This window comes from Lontra canadensis, unplaced genomic scaffold, assembly GCF_010015895.1.
Source record: "Lontra canadensis isolate GAN:19392208 unplaced genomic scaffold, GSC_riverotter_1.0 scaffold33, whole genome shotgun sequence".
NCBI classification, from domain to species: Eukaryota; Metazoa; Chordata; class Mammalia; order Carnivora; family Mustelidae; genus Lontra; species Lontra canadensis.
In genome coordinates this window covers 19308955-19324760 of record NW_022631027.1, presented here as the reverse complement: position 1 = coordinate 19324760, position 15806 = coordinate 19308955, and the positions used below count along the sequence as shown (strand labels likewise).

The 15806-nt window shown below is 37.3% G+C and overlaps 1 protein-coding gene across 5 annotated transcripts in view; it reads left to right on the top strand.

Moving 5' to 3' along the window:
- The window catches only part of VAV3 (vav guanine nucleotide exchange factor 3), a 361362-nt gene that overhangs the window by 218190 nt on the left and 127366 nt on the right, over nt 1–15806 (top strand). For all 5 annotated transcript variants that reach the window (XM_032867260.1, XM_032867258.1, XM_032867257.1 and 2 more), the window contains exons 16-17: nt 12357–12458; nt 12764–12864. In XM_032867260.1, coding sequence (XP_032723151.1) covers nt 12357–12458; nt 12764–12864 — 203 coding nt within the window. The remainder of the gene's footprint in view (nt 1–12356; nt 12459–12763; nt 12865–15806) is intronic.

Below are 15806 nucleotides of genomic sequence, written 5' to 3'. Positions count from 1 at the left end.
TCTGTCAGCCTTAGCAGCCCCTGACCTGCTCCAGGAAGTTCTTTAGTACTAGGACAGATAGTACAGCCCATATCTTGAGATCAATCATCTTTCTTTAATTATTGGTCTGAATGTATACTCCCCTACCTCCACTCAGATCGGTATCATTTTTGTTACCTTTATGTTTTTGTGTGCCCTGATGCAATTCTTGATCCTAAATTTGGTCTTTAAGCATGAACCCATCCATGGTTCTCTTGTCCACTAGAATTCAGGGCATCAACTCTCAAGCTCTTCACCTGAATAAATCCTTGCTTCTACCCAGCTTATACCTTTGGACATTAATCGCTTCTCTTCTACTTTAGTGAAAGTTTTTGTTGTATCTGCTCTGGAATGGAGACTCTGGTGGCCATCTGTCTTCTCATTTCCAGTCTCTGTGTTTTGCTCCCAAAGCTGTTCTTGACTGCTTTCATATGGTTCTCCAAGCCCTGTGCAAGTTTTTTCCTCCTACACAAATTGTCCACGTGTGAGTCTTAACCTCTTCACCTTATGGCAAGCTTATAGAGGACAGGCGTCTTCATGATACGTAAGTTTCACAGGACATAGAATATTCTAAACCACTTTTAAAAATCTTTATTAAGGGGTGCCTGGGTGGCTCAGTGGGTTAAGCCTCTGCCTTCAGCCTAGGTCATGATCTCAGGGTCTTGGGATCGAGCCCCACATCGGGCTCTCTGCTCAGCAGGAAGCCTGCTTCCCTTCCTCTCTCTCTTTCTGCCTGCCTCTCTGCCTACTTATGATCTCTCTGTTAAATAAATAAATAAAATCTTTTTAAAAAATAAAAAAATAAAAAAAAACCTTTATTAGTTGTGTATTTTGTCATGATAATATTAATAATGAATGCACCTTTAACAAGTATATTTAATGTTTTAAAGTACTTGCCTTTTTTGGGGAGTAGGTTTTGGTTTTGATAAATGATAGTAGCTTCAATTTGTATGAAGTGTGTCCTGAAATCCTGCTCAGTTTATACTTTTGCGTGGAGTCTAGTATGAAACAGAGACTTGAAAAGGATAAGATGTTGATTTAAAAATGTTCTTTTCATATATAATCATTAGAGTTTGAAGAGGAAATCCTTATGAGGCATGTCAGATTATCGTTCAGATTTCCTCTTTTGTTCCCCAGTATTGCTTTGTGGCAGTAGCCTCTCCATCTCCACATGCTTATAAAACACATTAATTCAGCAGCAAACTTCATATTATCAGACACAATTTTAAATGTGCTACAAGAACTTAAATTCACCATGCCAGCTCAGTATTCCTAATTCATGTCATCTTTAGTGTTTGAGTTTAGAGTACAGATTTGTTGGACCAGAGAATGAGAAAATCTAAATTCTCTAGAACCTGTCCCTTACGTGGAATAGCTAACACAGACGGACATGTCTTTCTGTTTAATCCTGAATACTGAGAGTCTGCCTGCCTGCCCCCTCTCTTTACCTTTCTCACTCTTAGTATCAAGAGGGTAACCAATATTCTTTAATGGGAGAATTGAAGGAAAGCAAGATAATCCAAATTCACTGGATATCTGTGATTTTCGGATAAATTCACTGTTCTATTTCCAGTGTTAGAAAGCAACTGGACTATAATAGGCACTTGATTTGTTGAATGTATGACTAAATGAATAAATTTGGATATCCTTATGAAATTGACTCCCCTTGACTCCAGGATATGGTTTTGGGTAGGTCATTGTTTTGTTCTACCTTTAGGAGGCCTCTGAGGTTCCCACCACACATTGTCACTTACGATGATAATAATAAGAGTAGATGTACCATCCAGCATGTGTATAATGCTTTTCATTTAATATAATTTAATAAGATATCCATACATGTGTTTCCATTTTATTTTCAGGACAAATCTGGGTGATAGAACAGGTACCAACAAATGGTGATCCTCCTTCCTTCTCCCACTCCTGAGCCATGTCCTTCTCATAGCAGGGGGTGACGGATGTAATTCTTTGGTTAGCAAGGAGACTAAAAGCAGAAAGATAGGTTATATGCCAAAAGCCACACATCAAGTTTGTAACAAAGATCCAAATTACTTGTAGTCTGACATTTTTTTCCCACTTCCAATGTATTATAGATTTCACTGACTTTATATTTCATTCAATAATTTCCTTGAGATGTCACAGAAATTCAGTGATGGATGTGTATTTAAAAATTCTATGGAGTCAACATTGAATGAAATAAAGAAGTGTAATATATAATAGATAAGAAAATACTGTTTTTCAGAGCCAAGCATTATCTTATTTTTATTGGTATTTTGAAACTATTTATTCATTTCCCTGGATAAAAGACGGTACGTGATTTGGAATATAAAGAATAAGATTTGGATGTGATTTATAAATCTCTTTTCTGTTTTCATTCCTTTTACAAATCCTTAGGAATAGATGAAGGTCTCCTTTCTGAACTCTGTTTTTTTTTTTAACTTGGTTTTTGGAGGGCTAATTTTTTGTTCATTTTATTACCCTTTCCAGTAGCCAGCAGCATAATTAGTGTGCTATGGTGTTGAGGGAACAAATTATGAAAAAACAAGGATTTAGGGTTGTTTACAGAAAGATTGTGTGAATCAGGGTCTTTGTACATACCTACTAGCTATTTGGTGGATTTAATTTCATAATAAAGGAGTCTGGAATTGTTCATGATAATAAAGGAAAAACCCACCATTTAATGAAACTCTTAAAGCTGTATCTTACAGGAAAGCCTACATTGGGGGAATAAAATGATAGATCTTATTTTGATTTTTGGCTAAGACTACTTGGCATAAGTATGCTTTTGTAGAACTGGAGAATTCAGAAGCACATGAGACGTTACAAAACAACCTGGATAGCTATTCTGATATTCTTGAATGTTTACTTAGTTGGTGAAACTCAGCATATACAAAATACTTTACTAAATTAGATCTATTTTCCAGCTGGGTCAGTGATCGGTCCTGTATATTGGGGACTGAGTGAGGCATGGGGTTTCTATTTCATACAACTTTAGGTCAGTTTTGAACTTCAGGTCTGTAGGATTTGTGTATTTTTCTGTGTATTTTTCTGATTTTGTGTATTTAGTCCTCGTGGAGAAAGGTATTATATAAGCTAATATCAATGGAGATAATAATTGCCTTTGTTTTGGAAATTTCTTCTAAATTATAAGGACTGTTACCTCTAGATCTAGTACTTGAGGATTTGGTACAAATGCTTGTCTTATCTATAGATAACTTTCATATATTTGGAATTATTTTTAAACTTGAAAGATATTTGACTAACCAAAGCTTGGTATCTGACTTTGGGGGACATGAAAGCCATTTTAAGTGATGATATGTAGATGGAATAGGTCCTGAAAGGCCCCCTGTAGAATTGCTTTAGCTGAATAGTACTTTAACATGATGTCCTGGGTTCACACCAGGAAGAGGTGGAAGGGGCAGGTGCACATTTGTATTTTGAGGATGTTGTTGAAGACATTGGCTACATATCACACACTGTGCCCCTTTCATGAAAACCTTATCAGTGCAATTTTTTCTTACACTGTAGTCCCAGGAAAATTTGTACAATTATCTTAGAAGCTAACCTGTTTTCCTCTTTGCTTTGGTTTCTGGGAAATTTAGCACTAAATTTGTCACCTATGTTTAATAACCAGTTGTATTTGGGATACATTTTGTACACTAACTTCATTTTACTCCTGTATCTTTAATCTTCTTTTAACATTCTATTAAATTTCAACACATTTGTTGAATGCCTTTTTATGCTAGGCACCATGCATGATGTGAGGGATACAGAGATTAAAACAATCTGACAAACAGCGAGGTTCCTGGGTGGCTCAGGGGGTTAAGCCTCTGCTTTCAGCTCCGGTCCTGGGATGGAGCCCTGCATTGGGCTCTCTGCTCAGCGGGGAGCCTGCTTCCTCCTCTCTCTCTGCCTGCCTCTCCATCTACTTGTGATCTCTCTCTGTTAAATAATTAAAATCTTTAAAAACAAAACAAATACAATCTGACACAACCCTGACCTTATGGAGCTTATAGTTTTTTTGGGGGGGAAAGAAACATTAACAAAATACTCATGGAAATAAATGTAAAAGAGGATATTATTATAAGTATAATGAGGGAACATTACATGCTATGAGAGTCTATAATGGTTCTAATTTCTCCTTTCCTGTATATGTTATATCCACTATAGTAATAGAGATATACACACATATATACATATGTACATATTTGTTCATAGTAAATTTTATACTTCCATTTTCTTGTAAAACCTCTTCTTCAATATGATCAAATGGCTGATTATTCTTCCATTACCACAATGTATTTGCCCAGTACCTTATCATTGCACATTTAATTTATTTACAGTTATTAACTATTATAAACAAAATGTTCTGATTTTCATTTTTTTGAAAGCCAAGGTTTCCAAGTAGGTGATGTTTTAGCAAGAAAAAAGGTACATCCCACCCCCCCACACTCGAGAAGTTTGGGTAGAATCCTGTTTAAGTAGTCAAGGAAAGAATATCTTAACTGATAGCAAGAGGAACAGGAACAAGGTATAGCTGAGCTATCTTTCTTTGGGTCTACCCCTGCAGGTCACTCTGTCAGCATGGGACCACATTTTGCCTATTCCAGAAATTTCGATTCCTGCTATAGTACTACGCTTTTGTACCTGGGGCTAGGCTACCATTTTGAAACACTAACAATCTTTGTGCTTCCGTTTAAGGAGATATTTACAGATGATGAGGTCTTTTGGTCCTTAGACTAAATGCAGCCCTCACAAAGATCATCTCTCTAAGCAGAGCGAGGGAGGGGGTAGGAAGAGAAGAACGAAGCAATTAATGTACAGGAATGACTATTTCCAAACATCGTGTTTGCTGTAGTCTTGATGTTCTGGAACATCCATTATCTCTACGTTTATTGATGAGGCTGAATAGTTTATTACAGGCTTCTCAGTCAGTTGTGTTTCTTGATCAATTTCTTGGTTGTATCCTTTGCCAAGTTTTCTGTGGGTCAAGTTTATCATTGTACTATCACTGACTAGTAATAGCTTCTTTTATACCAAGAGTATTTTTGCATATGTTGCAAACACTTAATTCTGTTTGTCTTTGCTTTTTAATTGCCTTGTGATATTTTTAGCACAGTGATTAAGAGCAAAGGTTTTGAGACACATCTTTGCCTCAGATCCTGTTCAGTGACATATTATCTGTGTACTTTAGTCAGGTTGCTTGTACATATTCTTGTGATTATCCCTGTTCTTTTCATCTCGAAAAAGAGGAGATGTAAGGAATACATTGAATAATGCACATTTGCTATAGAAACTGGAAAACACCGATAACTTTAAGATGAAAAAAAAAAACTTGCATAATGCCTTTACCTATTGTTCTCATTTTCATATATGTAAGCAAGTAGTTATGTATGTTATGTTAATCACAGTTATGGATATAGTTTGGTAGCAACTTATTCTTCTATAATATATTGCAAATATATTATATGGCTAATATATATGTTCTTTTTCATTTCTGAGTGTTGTATTCTATGGCATAGGTGTACTAGAATATGTTTCCTTATTTAATTAAATCAATTCCAATTTTTAATTATTAAAAATGTTGTAATGAACCCTTCGTGATTATTTCTAATAAGTATAATTTTATGTCAGAGGATTAGTAAATCTTTCAGGTTAAATTTCGGATATTTCTGTAGCTTTATCCACACTAGGTATTATTTGTTTTATCCCTTGTTTTTGCCAATTCGATATGTGAAATGATATCTTATTTAAATTTGCATTGCTTTTTGTTACCAGTAACTTAAGCATGTTTTATGTGTTTATTGATTGTTTTATTTCTTCTTTCTTAGTAAGTCGCTCTGTTGATTCCTTTGCTAATTTTTCAGTTGGGGTCTCCATTTTTTTCTTACAGATTTTTCAAGAACATTTATATATTTCAAGGACATTAATCCTTTATCATACATATCATAGATATTTTCCTACTTTCTGGGATTTTTGTTTGTTTTAGTTTTTAATACAAGGAAAATTTTGGGTTTTTAAAAATAAATCCATTCAACTTTATTTTTTACATTTAAAGATTATATAGTCATCAATATTTCCTTCAAGTGTTCAGGTTTCTATCTAAATTTTATATTTAGATGTAGAAATAAAGTGCATGAGGACAGAAGTTCTGTCCATCTTATTCCTCATTGCTGGCTGTGTTCATGGCACATCATAAGTATGTAATACATATTTGTCAAAGAAATAATATCAATCTTTAAGCTTTATATCCTTATAAAAATAGGTGATAGTAATGTAATTTCCTTAACCTTTTCAAAAACCTGGGAATTTTCTGAAACATATTTATACTTTGTTATTTTTTCTTAGTCTAGAACATTCTTCCTTTTCACCTGCTAAATTCCTGATTATCTTTAGATCTCAATGCAAGCATTGTTTCTGTAGGAAAGCCTTCTTTGATAATCTGTTCACAAGGTCACTTTCCAAGTTGTAAGTTTTCCTAACACTGTCTTTGACACACCTGTAATTTCATAGTTGTTTATGGAATTACTTAGATATTTATTTTCCTCATCAGCACCAAACAACAAAAACTATGTTTCTGCTCATTGTTGTATCCCACTGCCTAGCACATATTATGTATTTAACAAGTTTTTCTTTTTTTGAGCAGATAAGTAAATGAACAGACTGTTACAAAAATCACATAGCACATCTGTGCACATGTTTGGTCCCCTGCAAGACTTTATCTTCTCTATTATTGATCTTTCTGTCTGTCTCGTTGTCCCATACAGATTTAATAATGTACCTTTAAAAAACATTGTAGTATCTCTTAGATTATGATGACTTCCTACATACTCCCTATAATAATTTGTCTTCGTTTTCACATTTTCCGATTATCCTCACACATTTATTCACCTAGTTGAATTTTATAATGATTTCTCTCTTTTTTTTCTTAAGATTTTATTTATTTATTTGACAGAGAGAGCACAAGTAGGCAGAGCAGCAGGCGGTGGGGCGGGGGGGGGCAGGTAAGGGAGAAGCAGGCTCCCTGCTGATCAGAGAGCCTGATGCGGGACTCGATCCCAGGACCCTGAGATCATGACCTGAGCTGAAGGCAGAGGCTTTAACCCACTGAGCCATCCAGGTGCCCCTATAATGATTTCAACAACAAAAACAACTGTGTGTGTGTGTTGCTGTGTTAACATGTGTTGGTTTGGGGGAAAGGAATTGTTTTAACTTTATCAGTTAATCTGAGAGACTGTGTATTTATTATAAAATATGCAAACTTCGTATTCAGCAGTTAGCTTTTATTTACTTGAATACTTTTGATTTTCCTCTGTTAATTTTTAAATTTTATTCATATAGAACCTGAACATTTCATGCTAGGATTTTTCTTAGACATTTTTGTGCAGGAGAGAGTAAGCTTGGTAAGTTTGGGTTTGCTGTCTTTAAAATAAGGGTCTGCTTACAGGGTTGTCTCTTGGCTGGCATTCTGGGAACTTCTGCTTTGAAATGCCCCCTCTTGTGCCAAGCAGTAAGGTCATTTGGTGTGCCAAGGGGACTGAATTTCATCGTGCCATCCTAGCTAGACTTTTTTTGTTTTTTGTTTTTTGTTTTTTAAACCATGTGATTTATGGTAAGCTTCTGATTTCCTTCTGGGAGCTTTTAATGATTGTGGCTGATCATGCTGGTGATCATGATGGCGGATCATGATGGTGGCCTGTGTGACCAACCTGTGAAAAAACTTGTACTTTGAATCTCAAGGAATGTTGCTGGATGAAAATACTACCTACGTGTTCCTGCACTTCGCTGCTGGAGAACGTTTGGAGCTTAGAGATACATTTTTCCAGATACCATCTGATGTGCCATGTCTTCTTACTAATTTCATTAGTTTGCATTTCTTCTTTTAGTTTTTCCCAGTTGTCCCAATAATGTCATCTCCAAATGATATCTTGTGTTTTTTTTTTTTTTTACAATATCTCTTACATTAATTTTTGTCCTATTACATTGATCAGATCTTCCACAACAATGCTAAATAATTGACTTCAGCAAACTTTCTTCACATGGCAAGGTCTGTGTACCTCTAGTGTATAACCTATGGCTTATGAGCGTTTGGGAAAGAAGATGCATGCAAAGGACATGCTAGAACTTAAAACACTTTCTATGCCCTTGCTAGAAGTTTTAGCTTTATCCCTGTAGGCCGTAGGAACCAGCAGAAGTCTTAAAGGGAGGGAGTGACCTATTTTTATTTTTTGAAGGCAATTCTGGAAGTAGTATGGGAGATGGCTTTAAGTAGGGAAAGAAAGAAGATGGAATGATTAAAAAGGCCTTTGTAACAATTTATTTGAGAGATACTGAGGGATTGAATTAGGTACTAAGGAAAAAAGAATGGAACCTGAATTTTTGAGGAGGTATTTTTAAAGTTGAAACAATAGAAATTCATTATGGTTTCAGGAAAGGAGAAATTGGAACAGAAAAGGGGTTAAGGGAAAATGACCATGTAGAAGTTATGAGGGAAAGGGAAAATTTCATTGCACCTCTCAAGTTTCCAGGCTAGAAGATAGAGTGAGTGTCAGTGGTTGAAATCAAAATTTGGTCAGAGTCCAGTATGTTAGGAAAGGTGTGGAGCTGAGTTTTGTATACCTGTGGAGCCCCTGGGAATGCAGATCCAGAGAATGGAGAAGGGGCCCAGGCTAAGGGGAGGCACATGGTCCTCACCACAGTCGAACAAAAAACCAGATGAGAAGAGGCAAGAATCTAAGGAGAATGTGTCAAGTTAAAAGGAGGTGTAAGAGCATGAGCATACTTTGCCTTTTAAGTATTTGGTTGATTAATTGTATTACTAATGGGCCCTATATGAAGCTAAAGAAATGGGAACATTTTCCTGAGAAAGCTACAAGATTCCATTCAAGTTCTCACAAGTAAACTGTCATATATCAAAACAGGTTCCTTAAATGGAATCCTCTGAGGAGAGCTGCATGACTGAGCAAGTGAGCTAACCTATATTTGACCCTCAGTTCTCATCTATAGATAACCCAGTCCCATATGGTCTTGCTGTGTTCCCTCTTGCTTCATTACAAGGAATGCTCTCTCTAGTGGCCACAGAGATTTTTCTGGTCAAGGAAATGTGGTATTAACCCCTGTGTAAGATCTCACCTCTTTCCTTGGTCCCTGCCAACCTCTGCTACCTCATTTCTTTCATCCCTCTTTTTCACTCATTGTGCTCTGGCTGAGGGATCCTTCTTTCCGTTCAGGCCTTGGGATCTCTGTTTATGGTAGGTACTTAATATGAATGAGTGACTCTGGCTTCTAGGTTTGTTGTGAGAAGTAAATGTGAAAAAAATATATGAAGAGCCTGTTAATGTGCCTGGTGCATTACAAGTGTTCAGTAAATGCCACTTTTGGTCATGTTTGTCATTTTTGTTCTTGTGTTACCCACCTGTAACTCTAATAGTTCTCCATATTTTTCTACTCCAATCTACCTTTCCAACTCTTCCCATCCAGCCAACTTACTGTCTTCGGTTTTTGCCTCCCCACAGGCTGTAGTCTGTGTGTGCTGATACCTCTCTTCATTTGGCTTTTGATATGATTTCATCTAATTCCCTGGACTTTGCATACATGTATTCTCCTAGGCAACCCTGTTTCTTATCATGCATCTGTGGATTTCTGTTCCAAAGGACACAGAGCATATAACAGCCTTCTTGCCTGAAATTCTCAGGAGAATGGGAATCCTCTGGGGACTAGGTCCCAGGACTACAAAGGGATTCTTAAAACACATAAGGCACTGTTCTGATTACATCATTATTTTGTGGATTTGGAATCAGCAGCTTGTAAATGGTAGCCAGTGCTTATTGAACACTAACTCTGGGCCAGGCAAAGTCCTAAGCGCTTTACTTACGTTATCTTGGTTTATGGATTGATTTTATGAGTATTCCTGTCATACTAACGGGCCCAAGGTCATGCTGATAGTGACTTACAAGTTAGCATTTAAGCCCAGGTGGTCTAATTTCAGATTCCTGTCCTCAGCTATACTTTTGTATTCTATAGTGCCTCAGTAGCAGTTCCTGGGTCATAGAGTTAACTCTTACTCTTTAGTGTTTAATTTTAAATTTAGAAAATAATACACAGTTATAGGTGGTTTTTTTTTTTTTTTAAATCTTAAATTTCAGTAGCTCTTCCCTATCATTTTGAGTCTCATTTCACTTATGGCAACTACTATTAACAATATTTTCAGGATTGGTTTTTCTTTCTTTTTTTTTTTTTTCCTTTCTTAAACTCCTTAGTGCGATTCTCCTCCCAGCTTTTTGTTTCCAAAAACTCAGCTTATTCCTAGTTGGCTCATGAAAGTAACTGACAGCGGGTGTTCCACCTCTGTCACAGGCAAGCTTATAAAATTAGTTAAATTCTTACTTGTTAGGGATCCATTTACATTTCTAAAGAAGACCTACTTTTCGTTTACAGTGCCAGGCTGATGAATTCTTCAAGTTCCCAGGACTCTGTAAACTGTTACTTGACAATCCATGTGTGACTCTATCACCTTGGTGTTCAGAGAAAAATGAGCAACAGGCCTTCCTGGCTGAGGAAATGGGGTTTGATGCTCTTTCAATGCATGGCTTGATGGACTCAAGATTCTCGTGAAGAGAGTTTTGCTTTTAGAACCTTATTTTTTCTCTACTTGTCTATTCATGAAGAGCTATAATTTTTAATCAGGAACACAAAAATACCACGATGGAAATGGCCATGGTTTTCAGCATGCCGAAGAACATTTTCCTAAAAAGTGAGGTCATCAGAAGCATGGAGCCGAGAAATCCCAGATGGCACTAATATTTGATTTCATTTTTAGCACGCTCATATTCAGCAGATGGATTGGAAGGCTGACCTCTCTGACACTTCTGCATCACTGCCTGCTACTCCAATTGCCTTTGCGCATGTTTTTTCATAACACTTCTCCTGGTCCCTCAGAGATTGATGCCTGGTCACCCGCCTGCGCTAGGCTTCATTACACCAAGGCTCCGTGTGGTTGAGAGTTGCTGTATTCTATAAAAGGGGAGAAATCCTAGCTCATCAGTGTCTCAGACTTTTCGCATACTCTCAAATTGCTTGTAACGTGTCGGAGAGCATCATCTTAGATTTCCTGATACACCTCCGATTTAGATCTGTTTTTTAGTCCTTTTCTAATTTTTCTGCTTTCTTTCGTGACATAGATAAATTTATGATTACTATTAAAAAAAAAACTTCTCTGAAAATGGCTAATTGATTGTTTCCAACAATCTAATTATATTAAGGTGAATATTGTTGAATTCCTCTTTGCATAGAAGCTTCGGGGGCAAAGAGAACGAACCTGGGTTGTAGGGCTTGGCTCTGCCATTTCTTTCACTTTAGTATTGTCCTCAGTTTCCTTGTTTGTAAATTACTGATATCATTAGTGCTGAGTCATTAGGATTGGTGTGAAGGTTAAGCAGACTAACGAACATCATGTGGTTGTTACAGCATTGGCACAAAGTTACTTTGGTTGTGTCATTTTTTTTTTTTTAATCTTACGTCTGTTATGGTAGTTTGTGGTATGCCTCATAGATTCTTTTGCATATGCAGCTAATAAAAATAAAATCTAGGGTGCCTGGGTGGCTCAGTGGGTTAAGCCTCTGCCTTCAGCTCAGGTCATGATCTCAGGGTCCTGGGATAGAGCCCCATCTCAGGCTCTCTGCTCAGTGGGGAGTCTGCTTCCCCCCCCACCTGCCTCTCTGCCTACTTGTGATCTGTCAAATAAATTTAAAAAAGTAAAATCTAAAACACAGTTTTATTGATTTTTATTTGGATTACAAGGAAGGCAAATTGTTAAAGAGGAAGTTTTTGATAATCAGACTGATGTTTTGTTTTAAAACTTTTTACAAAATTACTTTATTCACTTTTACAGATGATTACATCATCCACATACCTATTTAGAGATGGCTTCCGTGGGGTTGAAGCACCCTTTTCCCCTCCTGCCCGCCCTCTCTATCTAGTTTATATTTCAGTGGCTGGGGAAGCTATCACACAGCATGAATATCCAGCAGGTTTTTGTGTTTGTCCTGGCAGGTTGACCTCTGTGGCCATTCTGTAGAGTTCTCTGGGAACCCTCCATTCTGAGGAGGATTAGTTTGCTTAAATCCTTCCGTGTTGCTGCTTTGCACGCAACCAGATTTTGGTGCATATTTTAATGCAAAGCCTACTTTTGGCTTAGAAAACATTGCATATTTAATAGCCTTTTTGCTTGAATCAGATCTCTGCCCTGTGTAATGTTGATGAATTTAGGTTTTAGAGGACTAGACTGCTATTTTGTTGTGAAACTTTCTTTAGGAAGTTACTTTTTTTTTTTCTTTTTATAGATCGAACATAAGGCCAGACTACGCAGACTCCAATTTCCATGAGTTCAAGATGCACACCTTCAATCGGGTTACATCCTGCAAAGTCTGCCAGATGCTCCTGAGGTAAGCTTGCTTGGTCCTGGTTTTCACTTTAAAAGAGCTGCTATAATTGCTCAGTGTCTCAGACTTTTCTAATATCCCAGCCAAAATGTTCTGAAGTGGGGAAATGGCCTTGACAGTTTTGAGCCAACAGATCTTTCCTCAGCCTCCTACCTGGATGCTTCCTTCTGAACCCCAGGAGACCCTCTCCCCTGCTGAGAAGACTTTGCCAAGCTCGGTGTTCCCTTGTTTTCTTTTTTGTGCTCATGGTTTCATAGAGGCAGCTTTTAGCACCTTTTAACATATCACTCTCTAATTTTACCTTTCAGAGGAACATTTTATCAAGGCTATTTATGTTTTAAGTGTGGCGCAAGAGCACACAAAGAATGCTTGGGAAGAGTAGACAATTGTGGCAGAGTTAATTCTGCTGGTAAGTCATGTTTATTATTGTGATTCTCCTTTTAATTAGGATATAAAACTTGATAAACATCACTAAGACCTAATTTACTCTTAATATGTGTTTATGGTGACAGATCTGCTTTTGAAACTATCATTTATAAGGACAATTAAAAAAATGTTTTAAATTCCTGTGACTTTTATACGTACCTGGGAGGCAGAAGCCCTTTGGGGGTGGGGGGCCTTGGAAGATTTCGGGCCACCCATTTCATTCAGCCTGGCCCCTGAGTCTCACTAATGCTGTACAAATATAGCCAAAGCACACAAATGGAGAAACAAAAACAAAACTGAAAAAAAAATTAATAATTCTTCACTTCTTTCTTAAGTCCTTAAATTTCTCCCTGTTCTCTTAAATATTCAGCTCAGAAATGGTAATGATGTCAGCAGTAAACAACACACAGACTAATTCATGAATTAATGAATTGAATACATTGTCATTTTGCAGCATTTAACAGAGAGCATATATCCTTTGGATTTTATGTAAATATTTTCCCCTTGGTTTTTAAAAATAATGCTCCATGACTGTTACATGAGCCAGTTGCTAAGACTGTTGGCAATTATGCATTCAGTAGCCTTTTGCCTCTCTCTGCTCCTCTTGGGTTCTCTTCCTTCTCTTTCTTTTCTGGCCTCTTTATACTTTCTCTTTCTTCTTCTTTCTCTTTGTCCTTTTCCCCTGAGTTTCTCTTGTGTTTTATCAATAAGACCTTTCAAAATCAGTAAAACTTTTTGAACAGAAGAAAGAGATCTTTAACAGCTTGAGTTCAAAAGGTAGCTATGTCAACCTTTGATTTTCCCAAAGGAAAAGGTGGACATTGAATTATTTTGGATAATATGAAGAAGAGTGAAACAGAATAATAGCTCATTTCAGAGCTGAGTTCAGAAAATGGGTAGTTGTAGAAAAGTTGTTAATCCCATTAGAGGACTGGGATCACAGCTCATTCCTCTCACCCTGCTCCTCTGGTGGATGGTTTTTAAGATTCCCATGAGCCATGAGCTCTCCATACCAGGCATGGGCAGCTGCAAGGAGGAGCATTCCGCGCTGGTTGAGCACCTGCACTGGGCTCTCTGCCAGGCCTGTCCTGCACAAACTCATTCAGTCCTTGGGGCAATGCTTCCCGTTTTCTGATGGGAGTCAGTGTTCATGCAATTGACTTCAAGTCTGCTAAGACAAGGAGACAAGATCAGCACCCACTAAGGTTTCTGAAGGTCAGATAGAGTTGACAAAGTTATAAAATAGAAATGTTATATGTTATTATTATTATTCTTCCTTTGTCCACCTGGTACATCTTATCACTTAAATTTTTGTTGTTCTGACTTTATTTGCCCCATCCTTTAATCTCTTTGAGGACAATTAACATGTTAGGTGTTGGTGGTAGGCTAATGTGTTTTTATAAAGCACCCCCCCACCCCTCCTCCCCCCCGCCGCAAGCCCTGTCTTAGGAGTTTCAGTCTGTGAGGAATGGGAAGTGATCTCATAGTTGGCATGGTTCTTGCCTTCTACTGAAAGAGTGCAGGAGAGTAGTTGAGAGTCAAGCAGAAATGGTGGAAAAGCTCCTCCTGCCCTTTGCTAGCTATGCAAGCTTGGGGGTCTTAATTAAGCATTCTGAGGTTTTGTATATTCTTGTATAAAAAGGAAATTAGAGGATTATCTTGGGGGTCAAATGAAACAATGTTGATGCTTAGCACAGTGTCTGGGTACAATAAAAATGTAGTGTTTCAATCCAGGATGTTACGATGAGAAGTCTTTTTTTATTTTTTGGAGTTTTTTGTTTTGTTTTTGTTTGTTTTGGTTTTGTTTTTTTTTAAGCCATGTTTAATCTATATTTTTGCTGTGTTTTTATGATGTGGAGCGAGTGTGAATTGAAGAAATAGTGAGCATCGAACTTTGAAGTGATATAAGTGAATGATGCTAAAGGACTACATTTTAAAATTTTACTTGGGAAAAAAAAACAATAGGAAACAGTTGAGAATTCCTGGTCAAGCAGATTAAAAAAAAAAAAATGAATTCCCTAAGTCATTATTCCAGTATCCTCTGGCCTTCTGTGAGTAACTCTGGGCTGGGAGACTGTGTGTGATGGCAGGAAAGTCCACAAGGTCTGGAGTCTTGGTCTGGTTTGAATCCCTCTGAATGCTTATGCACTGGGTGACTTTGAAACCAGTTACTTAACCTTCGTAAGTCTTAATTTTTTCCCTTCTAAAACCAGGATAATAAAGGCACCTAGTCTTTAAGTTTATATTCTTTTAAAATAAATACAAAGTGCCAGGTCCTGTTCTAAGTATATTACTGCTGTCGACTCACTTAGTCCTGTATGAATCTTTTAAAGCTGGAATTACTGCTATTCTTGTCTTACATATGAGAAACCAAGGCATGGAGAAATAAGTAACTTGCCTTAGTTGCTTGAGCAATAGAGCAAAGATGCAAATCCAGGCAGTCCAGCTCCGGAGCTTGTTCTGAACCCCTGAGTTCTGCTCAGCTGTTTTCTCTGAGAAAGAGAGTTTCTACATTTTTTTAATGCAAAAATACTTCTAAATTCAATTAAATTAGTAACTACCAAATATATTTAGGTTTCAATGCTTTGAAGTGCTGTGAGAAATTCAGGCCTCCCTGGGACTATGCCTGCATTTTTTCCCCATCAAGTGTCTCAGAGCTAGAAGATTAAGACACCTTCAGTTCTAGGATCTGTTATTTTAAGATGAGGAAACTGAGTTATAAAAGTAAGAAATAAGGCCATTATGCCCTGCAGGTTATAGATAATGCTTACTTATACAGATATCATTTTTTTTTAAAGATTTATTTATTTATTAGAGGGAGAGAGATCACAAGTAGGCAGAGAGGCAGGCAAAGAGGGGGGTGGGGAAGCAGGCCCTGCTGAGCAGAAAGCCTGATGCGGGGCTCGATCCTAGGACCCTGAGATC